Here is a 19,450-nt window from a genome sequence, read left to right on the forward strand (position 1 = left end):
TATATAGTGACTAGTAATAATGTATTTATATATAGTGACTAGTAATACCACTAATAATGTATTTATATATAGTGACTAGTAATACCAGTAACAATGTATTTATATATAGTGACTAGTAATAATGTATTTATATATAGTGACTAGTAATACCAGTAACAATGTATTTATATATAGTGACTAGTAATAATGTATTTCTATATAGTGACTAGTAATACCACTAATAATGTATTTATATATAGTGACTAGTAATACCAGTAATAATGTATTTATATATAGTGACTAGTAATAATGTATTTATATATAGTGACTAGTAATACCAGTAACAATGTATTTATATATAGTGACTAGTAATAATGTATTTATATATAGTGACTAGTAATACCACTAATAATGTATTTATATATAATGACTAGTAATACCAGTATAAAGTATTTATATATAGTGACTAGTAATAATGTATTTATATATAGTGACTAGTAATACCAGTAACAATGTATTTATATATAGTGACTAGTAATAATGTATTTATATATAGTGACTAGTAATACCACTAATAATGTATTTATATATAGTGACTAGTAATAATGTATTTCTATATAGTGACTAGTAATACCACTAATAATGTATTTATATATAGTGACTAGTAATAATGTATTTCTATATAGTGACTAGTAATACCACTAATAATGTATTTATATATAGTGACTAGTAATAATGTATTTCTATATAGTGACTAGTAATACCACTAATAATGTATTTATATATAGTGACTAGTAATAATGTGTTTATATATAGTGACTAGTAATAATGTATTTCTATATAGTGACTAGTAATAATGTATTTCTATATAGTGACTAGTAATACCACTAATAATGTATTTATATATAGTGACTAGTAATAATGTATTTATATATAGTGACTAGTAATACCAGTAACAATGTGTTTATATATAGTGACTAGTAATACCAGTAATAATGTATTTATATATAGTGACTGGTAATAATGTATTTATATATAGTGACTAGTAATACCAGTAACAATGTATTTATATATAGTGACTAGTAATAATGTATTTATATATAGTGACTAGTAATACCACTAATAATGTATTTATATATAATGACTAGTAATACCAGTATAAAGTATTTATATATAGTGACTAGTAATAATGTATTTATATATAGTGACTAGTAATACCAGTAACAATGTATTTATATATAGTGACTAGTAATAATGTATTTATATATAGTGACTAGTAATACCAGTAATAAAGTATTTATATATAGTGACTAGTAATAATGTGTTTATATATAGTGACTAGTAATACCAGTAATAATGTATTTATATATAGTGACTAGTAATACCAGTAATAATGTATTTATATATAGTGACTAGTAATAATGTATTTATATATAGTGACTAGTAATACCAGTAATAATGTATTTATATATAGTGACTAGTAATACCAGTAATAAAGTATTTATATATAGTGACTAGTAATAATGTATTTCTATATAGTGACTAGTAATACCAGTAATAATGTATTTATATATAGTGACTAGTAATAATGTATTTATATATAGTGACTAGTAATATCAGTAATAATGTATTTATATATAGTGACTATTAATACCAGTAACAATGTATTTATATATAGTGACTAGTAATAATGTATTTATATATAGTGACTAGTAATAATGTATTTCTATATAGTGACTAGTAATACCAGTAATAATGTATTTCTATATAGTGACTAGTAATACCAGTAATAATGTATTTATATATAGTGACTAGTAATATCAGTAATAATGTGTGTTGTTTCCCTAATGGCTGTTGTTCTGTTGATCCGTGTTCTGTGCTCTGTTGTTGTGTTGTTCTGATTTCTGTTCTGTTCTTGTAGGGTGAAATCGGTCTGGAGGGTGAAAAGGTGAGATAAATATTTCATTAGGTATTATTTATTGATTTTCAGATCTGGGCAGCGTGGGACTCGAGGAAGATTCTGTGTTATTGCTGAGTGTGTGTGTTTTCAGGGAGAGATCGGAGCTGAGGGGACGAAGGGTGTGGCCGGCCTCGCTGGACGCAACGGGACAGACGGACAGAAGGGGAAGATCGGGCGCATCGGCGCTCCCGGCTGCAAAGGAGATCCAGGAGACAGGGTATGTTCTGAGAAACCTGACTAGATCCAGGAGACAGGGTATGTTCTGAGAAACCTGACGAGGTCCAGGAGACAGGGTATGTTCTGAGAAACCTGACTAGATCCAGAAGACAGGGTATGTTCTGAGAAACCTGACTAGATCCAGGAGACAGGGTATGTTCTGAGAACCCTGACTAGATCCAGGAGACAGGGTATGTTCTGAGAAACCTGACTAGATCCAGGAGACAGGGTATGTTCTGAGAAACCTGACTAGATCCAGGAGACAGGGTATGTTCTGAGAAACCTGACTAGATCCAGGAGACAGGGTATGTTCTGAGAAACCTGACTAGATCCAGGAGACAGGGTATGTTCTGAGAAACCTGACTAGATCCAGGAGACAGGGTATGTTCTGAGAAACCTACAGGAACAGCGCCAGAACTGGGAACAGACAGGCGACAATCAATGCAGCAGCAGGGAACAGAGCAGGGAACTGACACAGGCAGGGGAGGTAATAAACAGACACGGTATGTTCTGAGAAACCTGACAGAACATAACATCTTGTAAGGTACGACGCTGCAGAAGAGAAGCAGGTACGGGGAGGTGACATGGCAACAGGACAGGAACATAACTGGGAATCACACAGACTATCAATGCAGCAGCAGGGAACAGAGCAGGGAACAGACACAGACAGGGGAGGTAATAAACAGGTGATAGAGTCCAGGTGAGTCCAATATCGCTGATGCGTGTGACTAGGGAAGGCAGGAGTGCGTAATGATGGTGTCAGGAGTGCGTAATGATGATGTCAGGAGTGCGTATTGCAAGGCAGCCTTTGAGCGCCGGGAGGGGGGAGGAGGAGGGGGAGTAGGCGTGACACATCTAGTATATGTTACTATTACTAGCAACACTATTGCCTTGATATTTAATTGTGTTCTCAACAAACCTGAATTCTACTTCAAGTAAACCAACCCTTGAAATCGTGTTGTTGATTTGTGGTTGAAATGAGTGTACATTGATCACTATTTTCCCTGTGTGTGTGTGTGTGTGTGTGTGTGTGTGTGTGTGTGTCTGACAACAGGGTCCTGATGGTCACCCAGGAGACGCGGGCAATGGTGGACTTCCTGGAACAGACGGAGAGAAGGTACGCGATTGAGATCAAAACAGAATTTTAATAACAAAATTACAACGCCTCGTTTGCTGCTTGGACCCTAGTTATACAATCACCGTGTTTGTGTCTCCAGGGAGATCCCGGTCGACCAGGAAGCGCAGGCCCCCTCGGCCCGGTGGGAGACGCTGGACCTAAGGTAAACAGGAAGTCACTGCACACGATATGATGTTACTTGCTACATCCCAGTGTTCCGTACAGCTCTGACATCAGAGGGATCATCCCTGACCTCTGTTGCTCTCCACGGCTCCTCTCTGGTTGTTAGGCCAGGGACCCGTGTCGTGGAAATTTCCTGTAATTACCAAATCATGAGAGCAAATCACACACAAGTCAGAGTTATCATAAAGTCCATCTTTAATTATATGAGCTCCATCACAACCCTGTGACTCTCAGATCAATTCAGTGTCTATAAATGAATTCTCTGAGAGTCCCTTACACGTTGCAACTGAGATCCTTTATAGCAAAGACACACATAGCCAGACAGCATTGGCCATAAATTATCGTTCAGCTTTGTCTCCTAAACTATGTTATTTTCTCAAACTCAGAACCATAAACCAAATCCACACATCAACAGGCATATATCACATCCACCCTATCTTGATAAGATCACAGAGACACATTGACTGGCACACAGACATTGTGGAGCCAAGAGATACACGCTTGACCTCTCCCCTCTCTGCGGCCCAAATAACTTAGTCCTGACAGAGAACAGATACTGCAACCCCGGCCACAGTATTATACAAACACATTCTGATGAGAAGTAACTTACAAACATATGATGAATATAAAACATCTTACCTATGTTACCAACTAATTCTGATTATTCCCCAACACCCGATAGAAAGGTTAGAGGTCAAAGTTAGAGGTCAAAGGGTAAATAACCTTGTTGTCTTCCTCCTCCTCAGGGTGAGAGAGGGAGTCCCGGCTCGCCTGGCTTCCCTGGAGCCAAAGGAACACCAGTAAGAAGCTCCACACATACTACAACACTCTAACTGGCACAACAATGTAAAATACTGTATGTCAGATAATCATTTGTGTGTCTCTTCTAGGGAACTATTGGAGGCCCAGGAGACAAGGGAGAACTGGTGAGACCCTCTGAAACTCTGCATGATGCCACAGGCAACGTGTTCTAGGGAAACTAGCTCTGTGTCTCAATATTGTCTGAACGTCGTGGCCATAGTCTAATGGGTTCTGTCTATTAACGGTTGTGTAAGGTTTCTCTCTAATGGTTGCTGGGTTGTTGTGTTTGTAGGGGAGAAGAGGAGACTTTGGGTCAAAGGGGACCCCGGGACCAGACGGAGTTAAAGGAGACAAGGTATGACACAACATCGCTCACACACACTTGCTCTCACACGCACGCGTACACACACACACACACTTTCACTCGCTCAGACACAGACACACCCCCTACCTGCCTGTGTTGTCCTTCTGTGTTTCAGGGCGAGGCAGGACCTGAGGGGCTGAGAGGACTGCCAGGTGAAGTAGGAAACAAAGGAACCAAGGGAGACAACGGACTCCCGGGGCCACGCGGGCCCCCCGGTACTTCAGGAGCGGCAGGGAAGAACGTAGGTCACAGATCATAGCTTCACCAGTCCGATCACAATGCTTTCCTAATGTTCTTGTCTTCCTGTATGTGTGTGTGTGTGTGTGTGTGTGTATGTGTGTGTGTGTGTGTGTGTGTGTGTGTGTGTGTGTGTGTGTGTGTGTGTGTGTGTGTGTGTGTGTGTGTACGTATGTATGTATGTATGTGTGTGTGTGTGTGTGTGTGTGTGTGTGTGTGTGTGTGTGTACATGGTTATGTTATGGTGATATGGTAGCAATTTACAGTAACCACGGGGATGGCATCATAATGTTGCTATGGTAACCACTATCTGTGTAACAGGGTACCCGTGGCGACCCCGGTGATGCCGGACCGAGAGGAGACCCCGGCCTGGCAGGACCAAAGGTGTGTGTGTGTTTGTCTGAGTGTGTGTGTAGTTTGTGTGTGTGTGTTTGTCTGAGTGTGTGTGTAGTTGTGTGTGTGTTTGTCTGAGTGTGTGTGTAGTTGTGTGTGTGTGTTTGTCTGAGTGTGTGTGTAGTTGTGTGTGTGTATGTCTGAGACTCAGTGATGAGGAGCAGGATGAACTGCAGATGTTACAGATGAGTGAGATGCAAAAGACAACAGAGAAGTTTAACGATCTTCTAGCTGTTGTGGAAGTCAACCTGATATTGCTGTTGACTTCATGCATGGCTGTGACTCTATCTTTAATGCAGGAGGTTCCCCAAACTCAGTTATCGGGACCTCGAGGGGGGCATGTTTTGTGTTTTTGTCCCTAGCATTACACAGCTGATTCAAATGATCAACTAATCATCAAGCTATTGATCATTTGAATCAGCTGTGGAGTGTTAAGGGCTAAAACCAAAACATGCCCCCAGGCGGACCCAGGACCGAGTTTGGGAACCGTAATGTGACTGTTTTGACTGTGTTGTGATTGATTGATCTCTGTACTGATCGATTGATTTCTGTGCTGCTGTAGGGCGACGTGGGAAGAGCTGGCTTCAGTTACCCAGGACCAAGAGGACCAACGGTACGCGTACACACACACACACACACACACACACACACACACACCAGTGGAGGCTGGTGACTTGAGCAATTTACAAGGATGGGAGAACCACAGTATAGGCGAGGACTGCACAGAGATGACAAAGCAGGAATGGGAATGAGAAGGCTACTTAGTGTTGGGAAGGGATCACAGCGGTGATTGAATGAGGTATAAGTTGAGGTGTTCAGAGGCTTCAGTCTGGAATGGTAGATCGGCAGAAGATGAATGTGCAAGTAGAGATACTGGGGAGCAAAGGAGCAAGATAAATAAATAAATACTGTATGGGGATGAGGTAGTTGGATGGGCTGTTTACAGATGGGCTATGTACAGGTGCAGTGATCTGTAAACTGCTCTGACAGCTGGTACTTAAAGACATTTAAGAACATTTATGGAAATAGTTTTTGCTTGTGTCTGTCGGGAGTGATGCACTGGTGTGAAACACAGAGAAATTGTGCGCGATTTGACAAATCATGAGGCAAAGAAGTCAGCCTCAAAAACAGTAGCCTACTTTGTCCCTGTTTTTAACTTGGACTCAATAGGTCTTATTTTTATTAAATACGCCCTTAGATTGCAATATCTACTAAGATAACATATGGAATTGTTTTTAACATTTAGCCATTTGATTTGGATTTCAGGACCCCTGTAGATATAAATAGATATAAAATATTTGAAAGAACGTAGAATTTGGCTTTTACTACTATAGCACATAGAAACAAATTGAATAACACATTCAGAAATGGCAAAACAGAAAGTTTAAAAAATAGCAGCTCTTTACAGCTCATCACACCCAGTGGCTCTGGGTCTGTTTACAGCTCATCACACCCAGTGGCTCTGGGTCTGTTTACAGCTCATCACACCCAGTGGCTCTGGGTCTGTTTACAGCTCATCACATCCACTTATGTATTTGGTGAATATATTTGAATATATTTAGTATAGTTTATTGAGTAGGATGGTTCCCTGACACACACACACTCCCTAACAGCCTAACACTCTCTCTAACACACCGTCTGACCCTGTGTGTATTCAGGGTGAACGTGGGGAGAAGGGCGGTCCAGGGCCCAGAGGAGGCAGAGGAGACTGTGGCCCCAAGGGAGGACCAGGGGGAAAGGGAACCTCTGGAGAGGAGGGAGAACCAGGGCCTCAGGGAGAACCTGGATTCAGAGGACCAAGAGGAGTGGGTGGACGAGACGTACGTACACAAGCACCCACGCACACACACAGAGACACGCACACACGCACACAGACACACACACACAGACACACACACGCGCATACACACACAGACACACACACAGACACACACACACGCACACAGACACACACACGCGCATACACACACAGACACACACACACAGACACACACACAGACACACACACACATACACACACACATACACACACGCATACACACACACACACAGACACACACACACACACACACGCGCATACACACACACACACACAGACACACACACACACACGCGCATACACACACACACACACACACATACACACAGACAGTACTTCCACACGGTGTGTGTGTGTTTGAGTGTGTTCGAGTGTGTGAGTGTGTTCGAGTGAGTGAGTGTGTGTGAGTGTGTTCGAGTGTGTGAGTGTGTTCGAGTGAGTGAGTGTGTTCGAGTGAGTGAGTGTGTTCGAGTGTGTGAGTGTGTTCGAGTGAGTGAGTGTGTGTGAGTGTGTTTGAGTGTGTGTGTGTGTGTGTGTGTTATAATCTGTGTATGAAAGCATCTCCTTTCTCTCTACAGGGAGATCCAGGTCCTGAGGGAGATCCCGGCCTAACAGTAAGAACCTCTATCCCCTCTCACTCTACTCCTCTATCCCCTCTCCCTCTACCCAATCTATCCCCTCTACCCCTCTATCCCCTCTCCATCTATCCCCCCATCCCTCTCCCCCTCTATCCCTCTCCCCCTCTATCCATCTATCCCCCCCTCACTCTATCCCCCCATCCATCTATCCCCTCTATCCATCTATCCCCTCTATCCCCTCTCCATCTATCCCCCTCTATCCCTCTCCCCCTCTATCCCCTCTCCATCTCCCCCCTATCCCTCTCCCCCTCTATCCATCTACCCCCCTCACTCTATCCCCCCTATCCATCTATCCCCTCTACCCCTCTATCCATCTATCCCCCCTATCCCTCTATCACCCCTCCCTCTATCCCTCTCTCCCCTCTCCTTATCCCTCTCTCCCCTCTATCCCTCTCTCTCCATTCCTCTATCCTCTCTATCCCCTCGCTCCCCTCTATCCCTCTTTTGTCATCCCTCTCAGAGAAAGGTCTTGTGATGAAATGTGATGTTTTCATTGTAGGAATGTGATGTTATGAACTACATCAGAGAGACCTGTGGCTGCTGTGGTGAGTTATTCAGACACACACACACACACACATTCACACAAAACACACACACAACAGCCTGAAATCCACGTGTCACATGCCTCCGACTGAGACCTGGTCAGCAGATAATGGCCCTGAATTAACAGGGTGGAATGACGAGGCGAACAATATTGGTATTAATATTAGTATTAATGTCAGTATTAGTATTAATGTCAGTATTAGTATTAATTTCAGTATTGTATTAATTTCCATATGAATTTCAGTATTAGTATTAATTTCAGTTTTAGTATTAATGGTAGTATTAGTATTAATTTCAGTATTGTATTAATTTCCATATGAATTTCAGTATTAGTATTAATTTCAGTATTAGTATTAATTTCAGTATTAGTATGAATTTCAGTATTAGTATAAGTATGAATTCCGGTATTAGCATTCATTTCAGTATTAGTATTAATATTAGTATTAGCACTAATTTCAGTATTAGCATTAATTTCAGTATTAGCATTAATTTCAGTATTAGCATTAATTTCAGTATTAGCATTAATTTCAGTATTATCATTAATTTCAGTATTAGTATTAATATTAGTATTAGCACTAATTTCAGTATTAGCATTAATTTCAGTATTAGCATTAATTTCAGTATTAGTATTAATTTCAGTATTAGTACGAATTTCAGCATTAGTATTAATTTCAGTATTAATATTAATTTCAGTATTAATATGAATTTCAGTATTAGTATTAATTTCAGTATTAGTATTAATTTCAGTATTAGTATTAATTTCAGTATTAGTATTACTCCAATATGTATTAAATTTTACAGTAGTTTTATTTTTTTCATGTTTTGTCATTACAAGTGCATTGTAGTATTTTTCACATTCCAAAAAATGAAGGCGTCAAGTTCAAAAAGCTATCTCCATACATCTGCAGAATCCGCTAATTACCTCAGTAACAGTCAAATAACTAGTGCGTATAACCTAAGACTATTCAATCAGTATAGAAGCGAGTGTATAACAACAACAGCTATTTGTCGTGTAAAACCGTCAAATTGGACCATAAAGGTTAACATTACATTATAGAGAGCTCAGTGTACTAGCAGTGTCAATTTCCATAAAGCTACACACGGCTTTGTGTTAAACAACGCTAGAAACGTCCCATTATTAACCAACACATGCGACAAGGATACCGGAAACCCAATAGCCTAGAGCTAGCTAGCGCTTAGCAAAACACATTTCCTGTTAGCATAATGCTAGCGAACTGTTAAATGCTATTTTCTTACAAATAAACATGTTTAACACATTCTATCTTCACTTTGCATGTGTACATATTTTACCTGAAGTTAACTGAGCCTTCGTTTATAGAAAATAAACGCAATAGGAGCTAAAAAAATATTGTTGAAAGGAGCTAAATAGTTTGTGTGCCATCTTGTTCACTTTGCTTACATGTAAAACCATTAGCATCCTAGTGAACCTCTATTACTTAAAATGGTGAAAATACCAACCAGTTCATCACTCGGTTTAAAACTCCCTTCAATTACCTTCAAATATCACCAAACTCATGGACTACAGAGCCTTCAGAAACAATTCACAGCCCTTGACTTTTTCCACATTTAGTTGTGATACAGCCTGAATTTAAAATGGATTCAATTGAGAATTTGTGTCATTGATCTACACACAATAACCCATAATGTCAAAGTGGAATTATGTTTGTAGAAAAAAAAAATGTAACATTAAAAGCTGAAATATCTTGAGTCAATGAGTATTCAACCCCTTTGTTATGGTAAGCCTAAATGAGTTCAGGAGTAAACATTTTGCATAATAAGTTGCATGGACTCAATAATAGTGGTTAACGTAATTAACGTAACATGAGCCGAACAAAGAAGAAGCGGTAGACAAACACACCATTAACCCCTGTACTGTGTTGTCCCTGCAGACTGTGAGAAAGCAGACGAACACACCGTTAACCCCTGTACTGTGTTGTCCGTGCAGACTGTGAGAAAGCAGATGAACACACCATTAACCCCTGTAACCCCTGTACTGTGTTGTCCGTGCAGACTGTGAGAAAGCAGATGAACACACCATTAACCCCTGTAACCCCTGTACTGTGTTGTCTGTGCAGACTGTGAGAAAGCAGATGAACACACCATTAACCCCTGTAACCCTGTACTGTGTTGTCCGTGCAGACTGTGAGAAAGCAGACGAACACACCATTAACCCCTGTACTGTGTTGTCCGTGCAGACTGTGAGAAAGCAGACGAACACACCGTTAACCCCTGTACTGTGTTGTCCGTGCAGACTGTGAGAAAGCAGACGAACACACCATTAACCCCTGTACTGTGTTGTCCGTGCAGACTGTGAGAAGCGGTGTGGGGCGCTGGACATCGTGTTTGTGATTGACAGCTCAGAGTCCGTTGGTCTCGCCAACTTCACTCTGGAGAAGAACTTTGTGATCAACACCATCAACAGACTGGGATCTATGGCCAAGGACCCCAACTCAGAGACAGGTACACACACACACACACTACGACCTTAGGCTTATTTGTGCAGTGTTAGTTCAGATTCACTCAAAACAATTTATTTTTTTTACACCCAGATAACTTCTCCTGCTAGTACCGATTGTGTAGAATGTAAAGTATTTTCTCCCTGGTGACTCCGGCAGGTACCAGAGTGGGGGTGGTACAGTACAGTCACAGTGGAACCTTCCAGGCCATCAGGCTCAATGACTCCAAGATCGACTCCCTGTCTGCCTTCAAGGTATGTGAATTTTTATTTATTTTTTATTTTCAATGACGGCCTAGTGGGTTTAACTGCCTGTTCAGGGGCAGAACGACAGATTTGTACCTTGTCAGCTCGGGGGTTTGAACTTGAAACCTTCCGGTTACTAGTCCAACGCTCTAACCACTAGGCTACCCTGCCGCCCCAATTGTGGCTTCAAGGTAGAGGGCTGCCTGGTGGGTCCGACAGAACTCGTTGTAGCTCTGCATTTTTCACGCTGCCGGCGAGCGAGTCAGACATTTGTCTTTGGGAGTTAAATATTTTTTGTTGTCCCGCAGATAATTTGGAAACGCCTTTTGTATTAAAACCTTTGTCACCTTATTCACACTCAGCATTCGCTGCTTCAACCTCTGCTGCGGCTATCTCTCCTCTCCTAGTAGGGCTCCTCTCATTGAAATAGAGTAGGCTGCCTACGAATCACTGGCAGTTATATTTCCTAGGAAATTAATTTGAGACTATTAGACTATAGTTTACTACTGTGTCTGTAAATACATATTGATAATGTAAAGTTAAATAAAGGTTCAATAAAAAAATAAATAGAAAAGAAGTGGAGTCGAGGTGCAATCAAAAAATGTGATCATCATTGAAAAGGAAAACGCGTGGACAGGCTACTAGCATATAGGATATAGGATTTAGCCTACCTTTAGGAGGACGATTAGCATATTGGATTTAGCCTACCTTTAGGAGGACGATTAGCATATTGGATTTAGCCTAGCTTTAGGAGGACGATTAGCATATTGGATTTAGCCTACCTTTAGGAGGACGATTAGCATATTGGATTTAGCCTACCTTTAGGAGGACGATTAGCATATTGGATTTAGCCTACCTTTAGGAGGACGATTAGCATATTGGATTTAGCCTACCTTTAGGAGGACGATTATCATATAGGATTTAGCCTACCTTTAGGAGGACGATTAGCATATAGGATTTAGCCGTAGGAGGACGATTAGCATATAGGATTTAGCCTACCTTTAGGAGGACGATTAGCATATAGGATTTAGCCGTAGGAGGACGATTAGCATATAGGATTTAGCCGTAGGAGGACGATTAGCATATAGGATTTAGCCGTAGGAGGACGATTAGCATATAGGATTTAGCCGTAGGAGGACGATTAACATATAGGATTTAGCCGTAGGAGGACGATTAGCATATAGGATTTAGCCTACCTTTAGGAGGACGATTAGCATATAGGATTTAATCGTCCTACTTCAAGGTACTATAACAATAATAACAATAATAAACTATATACCAAAAATATGTGACCTCTACCTCAAAGTAATATAATAATAATAAACTATATACCAACAATATGTGACTCCCTGTCTGTCTTGAAGTGGAGCGACACACAAGTCTAACATTACCTGACAACTGAAGACTTGTATTAGCTCCCCGAGTTAATGCCAAGGCTTTAGCTCAGCGGGCGACACAGTCTTGTGGTGTTCAGATCGCCTGAGTTTGACCTTTGAACCCAGACTGAGACATAAACACCCACACCCCCGCCCTCTCTCGGCCCGACCCTTTGCAGGATGAGACCTGAAGACTTGCATTAACTCCCCGAGCTCAGTGGGCTAACACCTTCCCACCCTGTCCGTCTGTCTGTAGGATGCGGTGAAGCGTCTGGAGTGGATAGCCGGGGGGACGTGGACCCCGTCAGCGCTGAAGTATGCCTACGACCACTTGATCAAGGACAGCCGCCGAGCTAAAGCCAACGTCACCGTGGTGGTCATCACAGACGGACGGTTCGACCCCAGGGACGATGACTCACTGCTCACATACCTCTGCAGGTACCAGACCCGGGAGCTGGAGCTGTGTGTGTGTGTGTGTGTGTGTGTGTGTGTGTGTGTGTGTGTGTGTGTCGAGGGGGGACACATGTTTTATCAGCTGTGTGTGCCACCTATCTTATGATTTGTGTGTGTGTGTGTGTGTGTGTGTGTGTGTGTGAGCAGCGACCCCAGTGTGGACGTGAGCGCTATAGGTATAGGGGACATGTTTGACCAGATAGAGGAGAATGAGAGCCTGAAGAGTATAGCCTGTCAGAGAGACGGTAGGGTGCTGGGGATGAGGCGCTTCGCTGATCTGGTGGCAGAGGAGTTCATCGACAAGATAGAGACCGTGCTCTGCCCAGGTACACACACACACACACCTAAACACACACATTCTCTTGTACACATAGTACTTGTATAACAGAGATAAATGATGAATACTTCTCTCTTAGACCCTGTGATCGTGTGTCCTGACCTTCCCTGTAAAACTGGTAAGATCATTCTGATACATACTATAACAGATACATACTATAACAGATACATACTTTAACAGATATATACTTTAACAGATACATACTATAACAGATACATACTATAACAGATACATACTATAACAGATACATACTATAACAGATACATACTATAACAGATACTATAATAATATATACATACTATAACAGATACATACTATAACAGATACATACTATAACAGATACATACTATAACAGATACTATAATAATATATACATACTATAACAGATACATACTATAACAGATACATACTATAATAATAGATACATACTATAACATATACATACTATAATATATACATACTTTAACAGATACATACTATAATATATACATACTATAACAGATACATACTATAACAGATACATACTATAATAATAGATACATACTCTAACGGATACATACTATAACATATACATACTATAACAGATACATACTATAACAGATACATACTATAATAATAGATACATACTATAACAGATACATACTATAATAATAGATACATACTATAATATATACATACTATAATATATACATACTATAACAGATACATACTATAATATATACATACTTTAACAGATACATACTATAACAGATACATACTATAACAGATACATACTATAACAGATACATACTATAACAGATACATACTATAATATATACATACTATAACAGATACATACTATAATAATAGATACATACTATAACAGATACATACTATAATAATAGATACATACTATAATATATACATACTATAACAGATACATACTATAATAATAGATACATACTATAACAGATACATACTATAATAACAGATACATACTATAATAGATACATACTATAACAGATACATACTATAACAGATACATACTTTAACAGATACATACTATAACAGATACATACTATAACAGATACATACTATAATAATAGATACATACTATAATAGATACATACTATAACAGATACATACTATAACAGATACATACTATAATAGATACATACTATAATAATAGATACATACTATAACAGATACATACTATAATAACAGATACATACTATAATAATAGATACATACTATAACAGATACATACTATAACAGATACATACTATAATAGATACATACTATAATAATAGATACATACTATAACAGATACATACTATAACAGATACATACTATAATAATAGATACATACTATAACAGATACATACTATAACAGATACATACTATAACAGATACATACTATAATAATAGATACATACTATAACAGATACATACTATAATAATAGATACATACTATAACAGATACATACTATAATAGATACATACTATAATAATAGATACATACTATAACAGATACATACTATAATAGATACATACTATAATAATAGATACATACTATAACAGATACATACTATAATATATACATACTATAATAGATACATACTATAATATATACATACTATAACAGATACATACTATAATATATACATACTATAACAGATACATACTATAATAATAGATACATACTATAACAGATACATACTATAACAGATACATACTTTAACAGATACATACTATAACAGATACATACTATAACAGATACATACTATAATAATAGATACATACTATAACAGATACATACTATAACAGATACATACTTTAACAGATACATACTATAACAGATACATACTATAACAGATACATACTATAATAATAGATACATACTATAACAGATACATACTATAACAGATACATACTATAATATATACATACTATAACAGATACATACTATAATATATACATACTATAACAGATACATACTATAATAATAGATACATACTTTAACAGATATATACTATAATATATACATACTATAACAGATACATACTATAATAATAGATACATACTATAATAATAGATACATACTATAACAGATACATACTATAATATATACATACTATAACAGATACATACTATAATAGATACATACTATAACAGATACATACTATAACAGATACATACTATAACAGATACATACTATAATAATAGATACATACTATAATAATAGATACATACTATAACAGATACATACTATAATATATACATACTATAACAGATACATACTATAATAATAGATACATACTATAACAGATACATACTATAACAGATACATACTTTAACAGATACATACTATAACAGATACATACTATAACAGATACATACTATAATAACAGATACATACTATAATAATAGATACATACTTTAACAGATACATACTATAATAATATATACATACTATAACAGATACATACTATAATAGATACATACTATAACAGATACATACTATAACAGATACATACTTTAACAGATACATACTATAACAGATACATACTATAACAGATACATACTATAATAATAGATACATACTATAACAGATACATACTATAACAGATACATACTTTAACAGATACATACTATAACAGATACATACTATAACAGATACATACTATAATAATAGATACATACTATAACAGATACATACTATAACAGATACATACTTTAACAGATACATACTATAACAGATACATACTATAACAGATACATACTATAATAATAGATACATACTATAACAGATACATACTATAACAGATACATACTATAATATATACATACTATAACAGATACATACTATAATATATACATACTATAACAGATACATACTATAATAATAGATACATACTTTAACAGATATATACTATAATATATACATACTATAACAGATACATACTATAATATATACATACTATAACAGATACATACTATAATATATACATACTATAACAGATACATACTATAATAATAGATACATACTATAATAATAGATACATACTATAACAGATACATACTATAATATATACATACTATAACAGATACATACTATAATAGATACATACTATAACAGATACATACTATAACAGATACATACTATAACAGATACATACTATAATAATAGATACATACTATAATAATAGATACATACTATAACAGATACATACTATAATATATACATACTATAACAGATACATACTATAATAATAGATACATACTATAACAGATACATACTATAACAGATACATACTTTAACAGATACATACTATAACAGATACATACTATAACAGATACATACTATAATAACAGATACATACTATAATAATAGATACATACTTTAACAGATACATACTATAATAATATATACATACTATAACAGATACATACTATAATAGATACATACTATAACAGATACATACTATAACAGATACATACTTTAACAGATACATACTATAACAGATACATACTATAACAGATACATACTATAATAATAGATACATACTATAATAATATATACATACTATAACAGATACATACTATAATAACAGATACATACTATAACAGATACATACTATAATAATAGATACATACTTTAACAGATACATACTATAACAGATACATACTATAACAGATACATACTATAACAGATACATACTATAACAGATACATACTATAACAGATACATACTATAACAGATACATACTATAACAGATACATACTATAACAGATACATACTATAACAGATACATACTATAACAGGTACATACTATAATAATAGATACATACTATAACAGATACATACTATAATAGATACATACTATAATAATAGATACATACTATAATAGATACATACTATAATAGATACATACTATAACAGATACATACTTTAACAGATACATACTTTAATAGATACATACTATAACAGATACATACTATAACAGATACTATAATAATATATACATACTATAACAGATACATACTATAACAGATACATACTATAATAATAGATACATACTATAATAGATACATACTATAATAGATACATACTATAACAGATACATACTATAACAGATACATACTATAATAATAGATACATACTTTAACAGATACATACTATAATAATAGATACATACTATAACAGATACATACTATAATAGATACATACTATAATAATAGATACATACTATAATAGATACATACTATAATAATAGATACATACTATAACAGATACATACTATAATAACAGATACATACTATAACAGATACATACTATAACAGATACATACTATAATAGATACATACTATAATAATAGATACATACTATAACAGATACATACTATAATATATACATACTATAACAGATACATACTATAATATATACATTCTATAACAGATACATACTATAACAGATACATACTATAATAATAGATACATACTTTAACAGATACATACTATAACAGATACATACTATAACAGATACATACTATAACAGATACATACTATAACAGATACATACTATAACAGATACATACTATAACAGATACATACTATAACAGATACATACTATAACAGATACATACTATAACAGATACATACTATAACAGATACTATAATAATATATACATACTATAACAGATACATACTATAACAGATACATACTATAATAGATACATACTATAATAATAGATACATACTTTAACAGATACATACTATAATAACAGATACATACTATAACAGGTACATACTATAATAGATACATACTATAATAATAGATACATACTATAATAGATACATACTATAATAGATACATACTATAACAGATACATACTTTAACAGATACATACTTTAATAGATACATACTATAACAGATACATACTATAACAGGTACATACTATAATAATAGATACATACTATAACAGATACATACTATAATAATAGATACATACTATAATAATAGATACATACTATAATAGATACATACTATAACAGATACATACTATAATAATAGATACATACTATAACAGATACATACTATAATAAAAGATACATACTATAATAATAGATACATACTATAACAGATACATACTATAATAAAAGATACATACTATAATAATAGATACATACTATAACAGATACATACTATAATAAAAGATACATACTATAATAATAGATACATACTATAATAATAGATACATACTATAACAGATACATACTATAATAACAGATACATACTATAATAATAGATACATACTATAATAGATACATACTATAATAATAGATACATACTATAACAGATACATACTATAATAACAGATACATACTATAACAGATACATACTATAACAGATACATACTATAATAGATACATACTATAATAATAGATACATACTATAACAGATACATACTATAATATATACATACTATAACAGATACATACTATAATATATACATTCTATAACAGATACATACTATAATATATACATACTATAACAGATACATACTATAATATATACATTCTATAACAGATACATACTATAATAATAGATACATACTATAACAGATACATACTATAATAGATACATACTATAATAATAGATACATACTATAACAGATACATACTATAACAGATACATACTATAATAATAGATACATACTATAACAGATACATACTATAATATATACATACTATAACAGATACATACTATAATATATACATTCTATAACAGATACATACTATAATATATACATTCTATAACAGATACATACTATAATAATAGATACATACTTTAACAGATACATACTATAACAGATACATACTATAACAGATACATACTATAACAGATACATACTATAATAATAGATACATACTATAACAGATACATACTATAATATATACATACTATAACAGATACATACTATAATATATACATTCTATAACAGATACATACTATAACAGATACATACTATAATAATAGATACATACTTTAACAGATACATACTATAACAGATACATACTATAACAGATACATACTATAACAGATACATACTATAACAGATACATACTATAACAGATACATACTATAACAGATACATACTATAACAGATACATACTATAACAGATACATACTATAACAGATACTATAATAATATATACATACTATAACAGATACATACTATAACAGATACATACTATAATAGATACATACTATAATAATAGATACATACTTTAACAGATACATACTATAATAACAGATACATACTATAACAG

At 34.9% G+C, this 19,450-nt stretch overlaps 1 protein-coding gene across 1 annotated transcript in view; it reads left to right on the plus strand.

The window, feature by feature from the left end:
• LOC110508269 (collagen alpha-2(VI) chain) overlaps window positions 1-19,450 on the plus strand; it is a 46,489-nt gene that overhangs the window by 18,324 nt on the left and 8,715 nt on the right. Inside the window, exons 9-26 of the mRNA XM_036966129.1 lie at window positions 1,901-1,927; window positions 2,031-2,156; window positions 3,210-3,272; window positions 3,373-3,435; window positions 4,202-4,255; window positions 4,346-4,381; window positions 4,549-4,611; window positions 4,736-4,861; window positions 5,179-5,241; window positions 5,813-5,863; window positions 6,909-7,070; window positions 7,648-7,683; window positions 8,207-8,252; window positions 10,579-10,731; window positions 10,887-10,981; window positions 12,605-12,786; window positions 12,949-13,127; window positions 13,218-13,256. Of these exons, the coding sequence (XP_036822024.1) occupies window positions 1,901-1,927; window positions 2,031-2,156; window positions 3,210-3,272; window positions 3,373-3,435; window positions 4,202-4,255; window positions 4,346-4,381; window positions 4,549-4,611; window positions 4,736-4,861; window positions 5,179-5,241; window positions 5,813-5,863; window positions 6,909-7,070; window positions 7,648-7,683; window positions 8,207-8,252; window positions 10,579-10,731; window positions 10,887-10,981; window positions 12,605-12,786; window positions 12,949-13,127; window positions 13,218-13,256 (1,564 nt within the window). The remainder of the gene's footprint in view (window positions 1-1,900; window positions 1,928-2,030; window positions 2,157-3,209; window positions 3,273-3,372; window positions 3,436-4,201; window positions 4,256-4,345; window positions 4,382-4,548; window positions 4,612-4,735; window positions 4,862-5,178; window positions 5,242-5,812; window positions 5,864-6,908; window positions 7,071-7,647; window positions 7,684-8,206; window positions 8,253-10,578; window positions 10,732-10,886; window positions 10,982-12,604; window positions 12,787-12,948; window positions 13,128-13,217; window positions 13,257-19,450) is intronic.

Source organism: Oncorhynchus mykiss, chromosome 28, assembly GCF_013265735.2.
Source record: "Oncorhynchus mykiss isolate Arlee chromosome 28, USDA_OmykA_1.1, whole genome shotgun sequence".
In the NCBI taxonomy this organism is placed as follows: domain Eukaryota; kingdom Metazoa; phylum Chordata; class Actinopteri; order Salmoniformes; family Salmonidae; genus Oncorhynchus; species Oncorhynchus mykiss.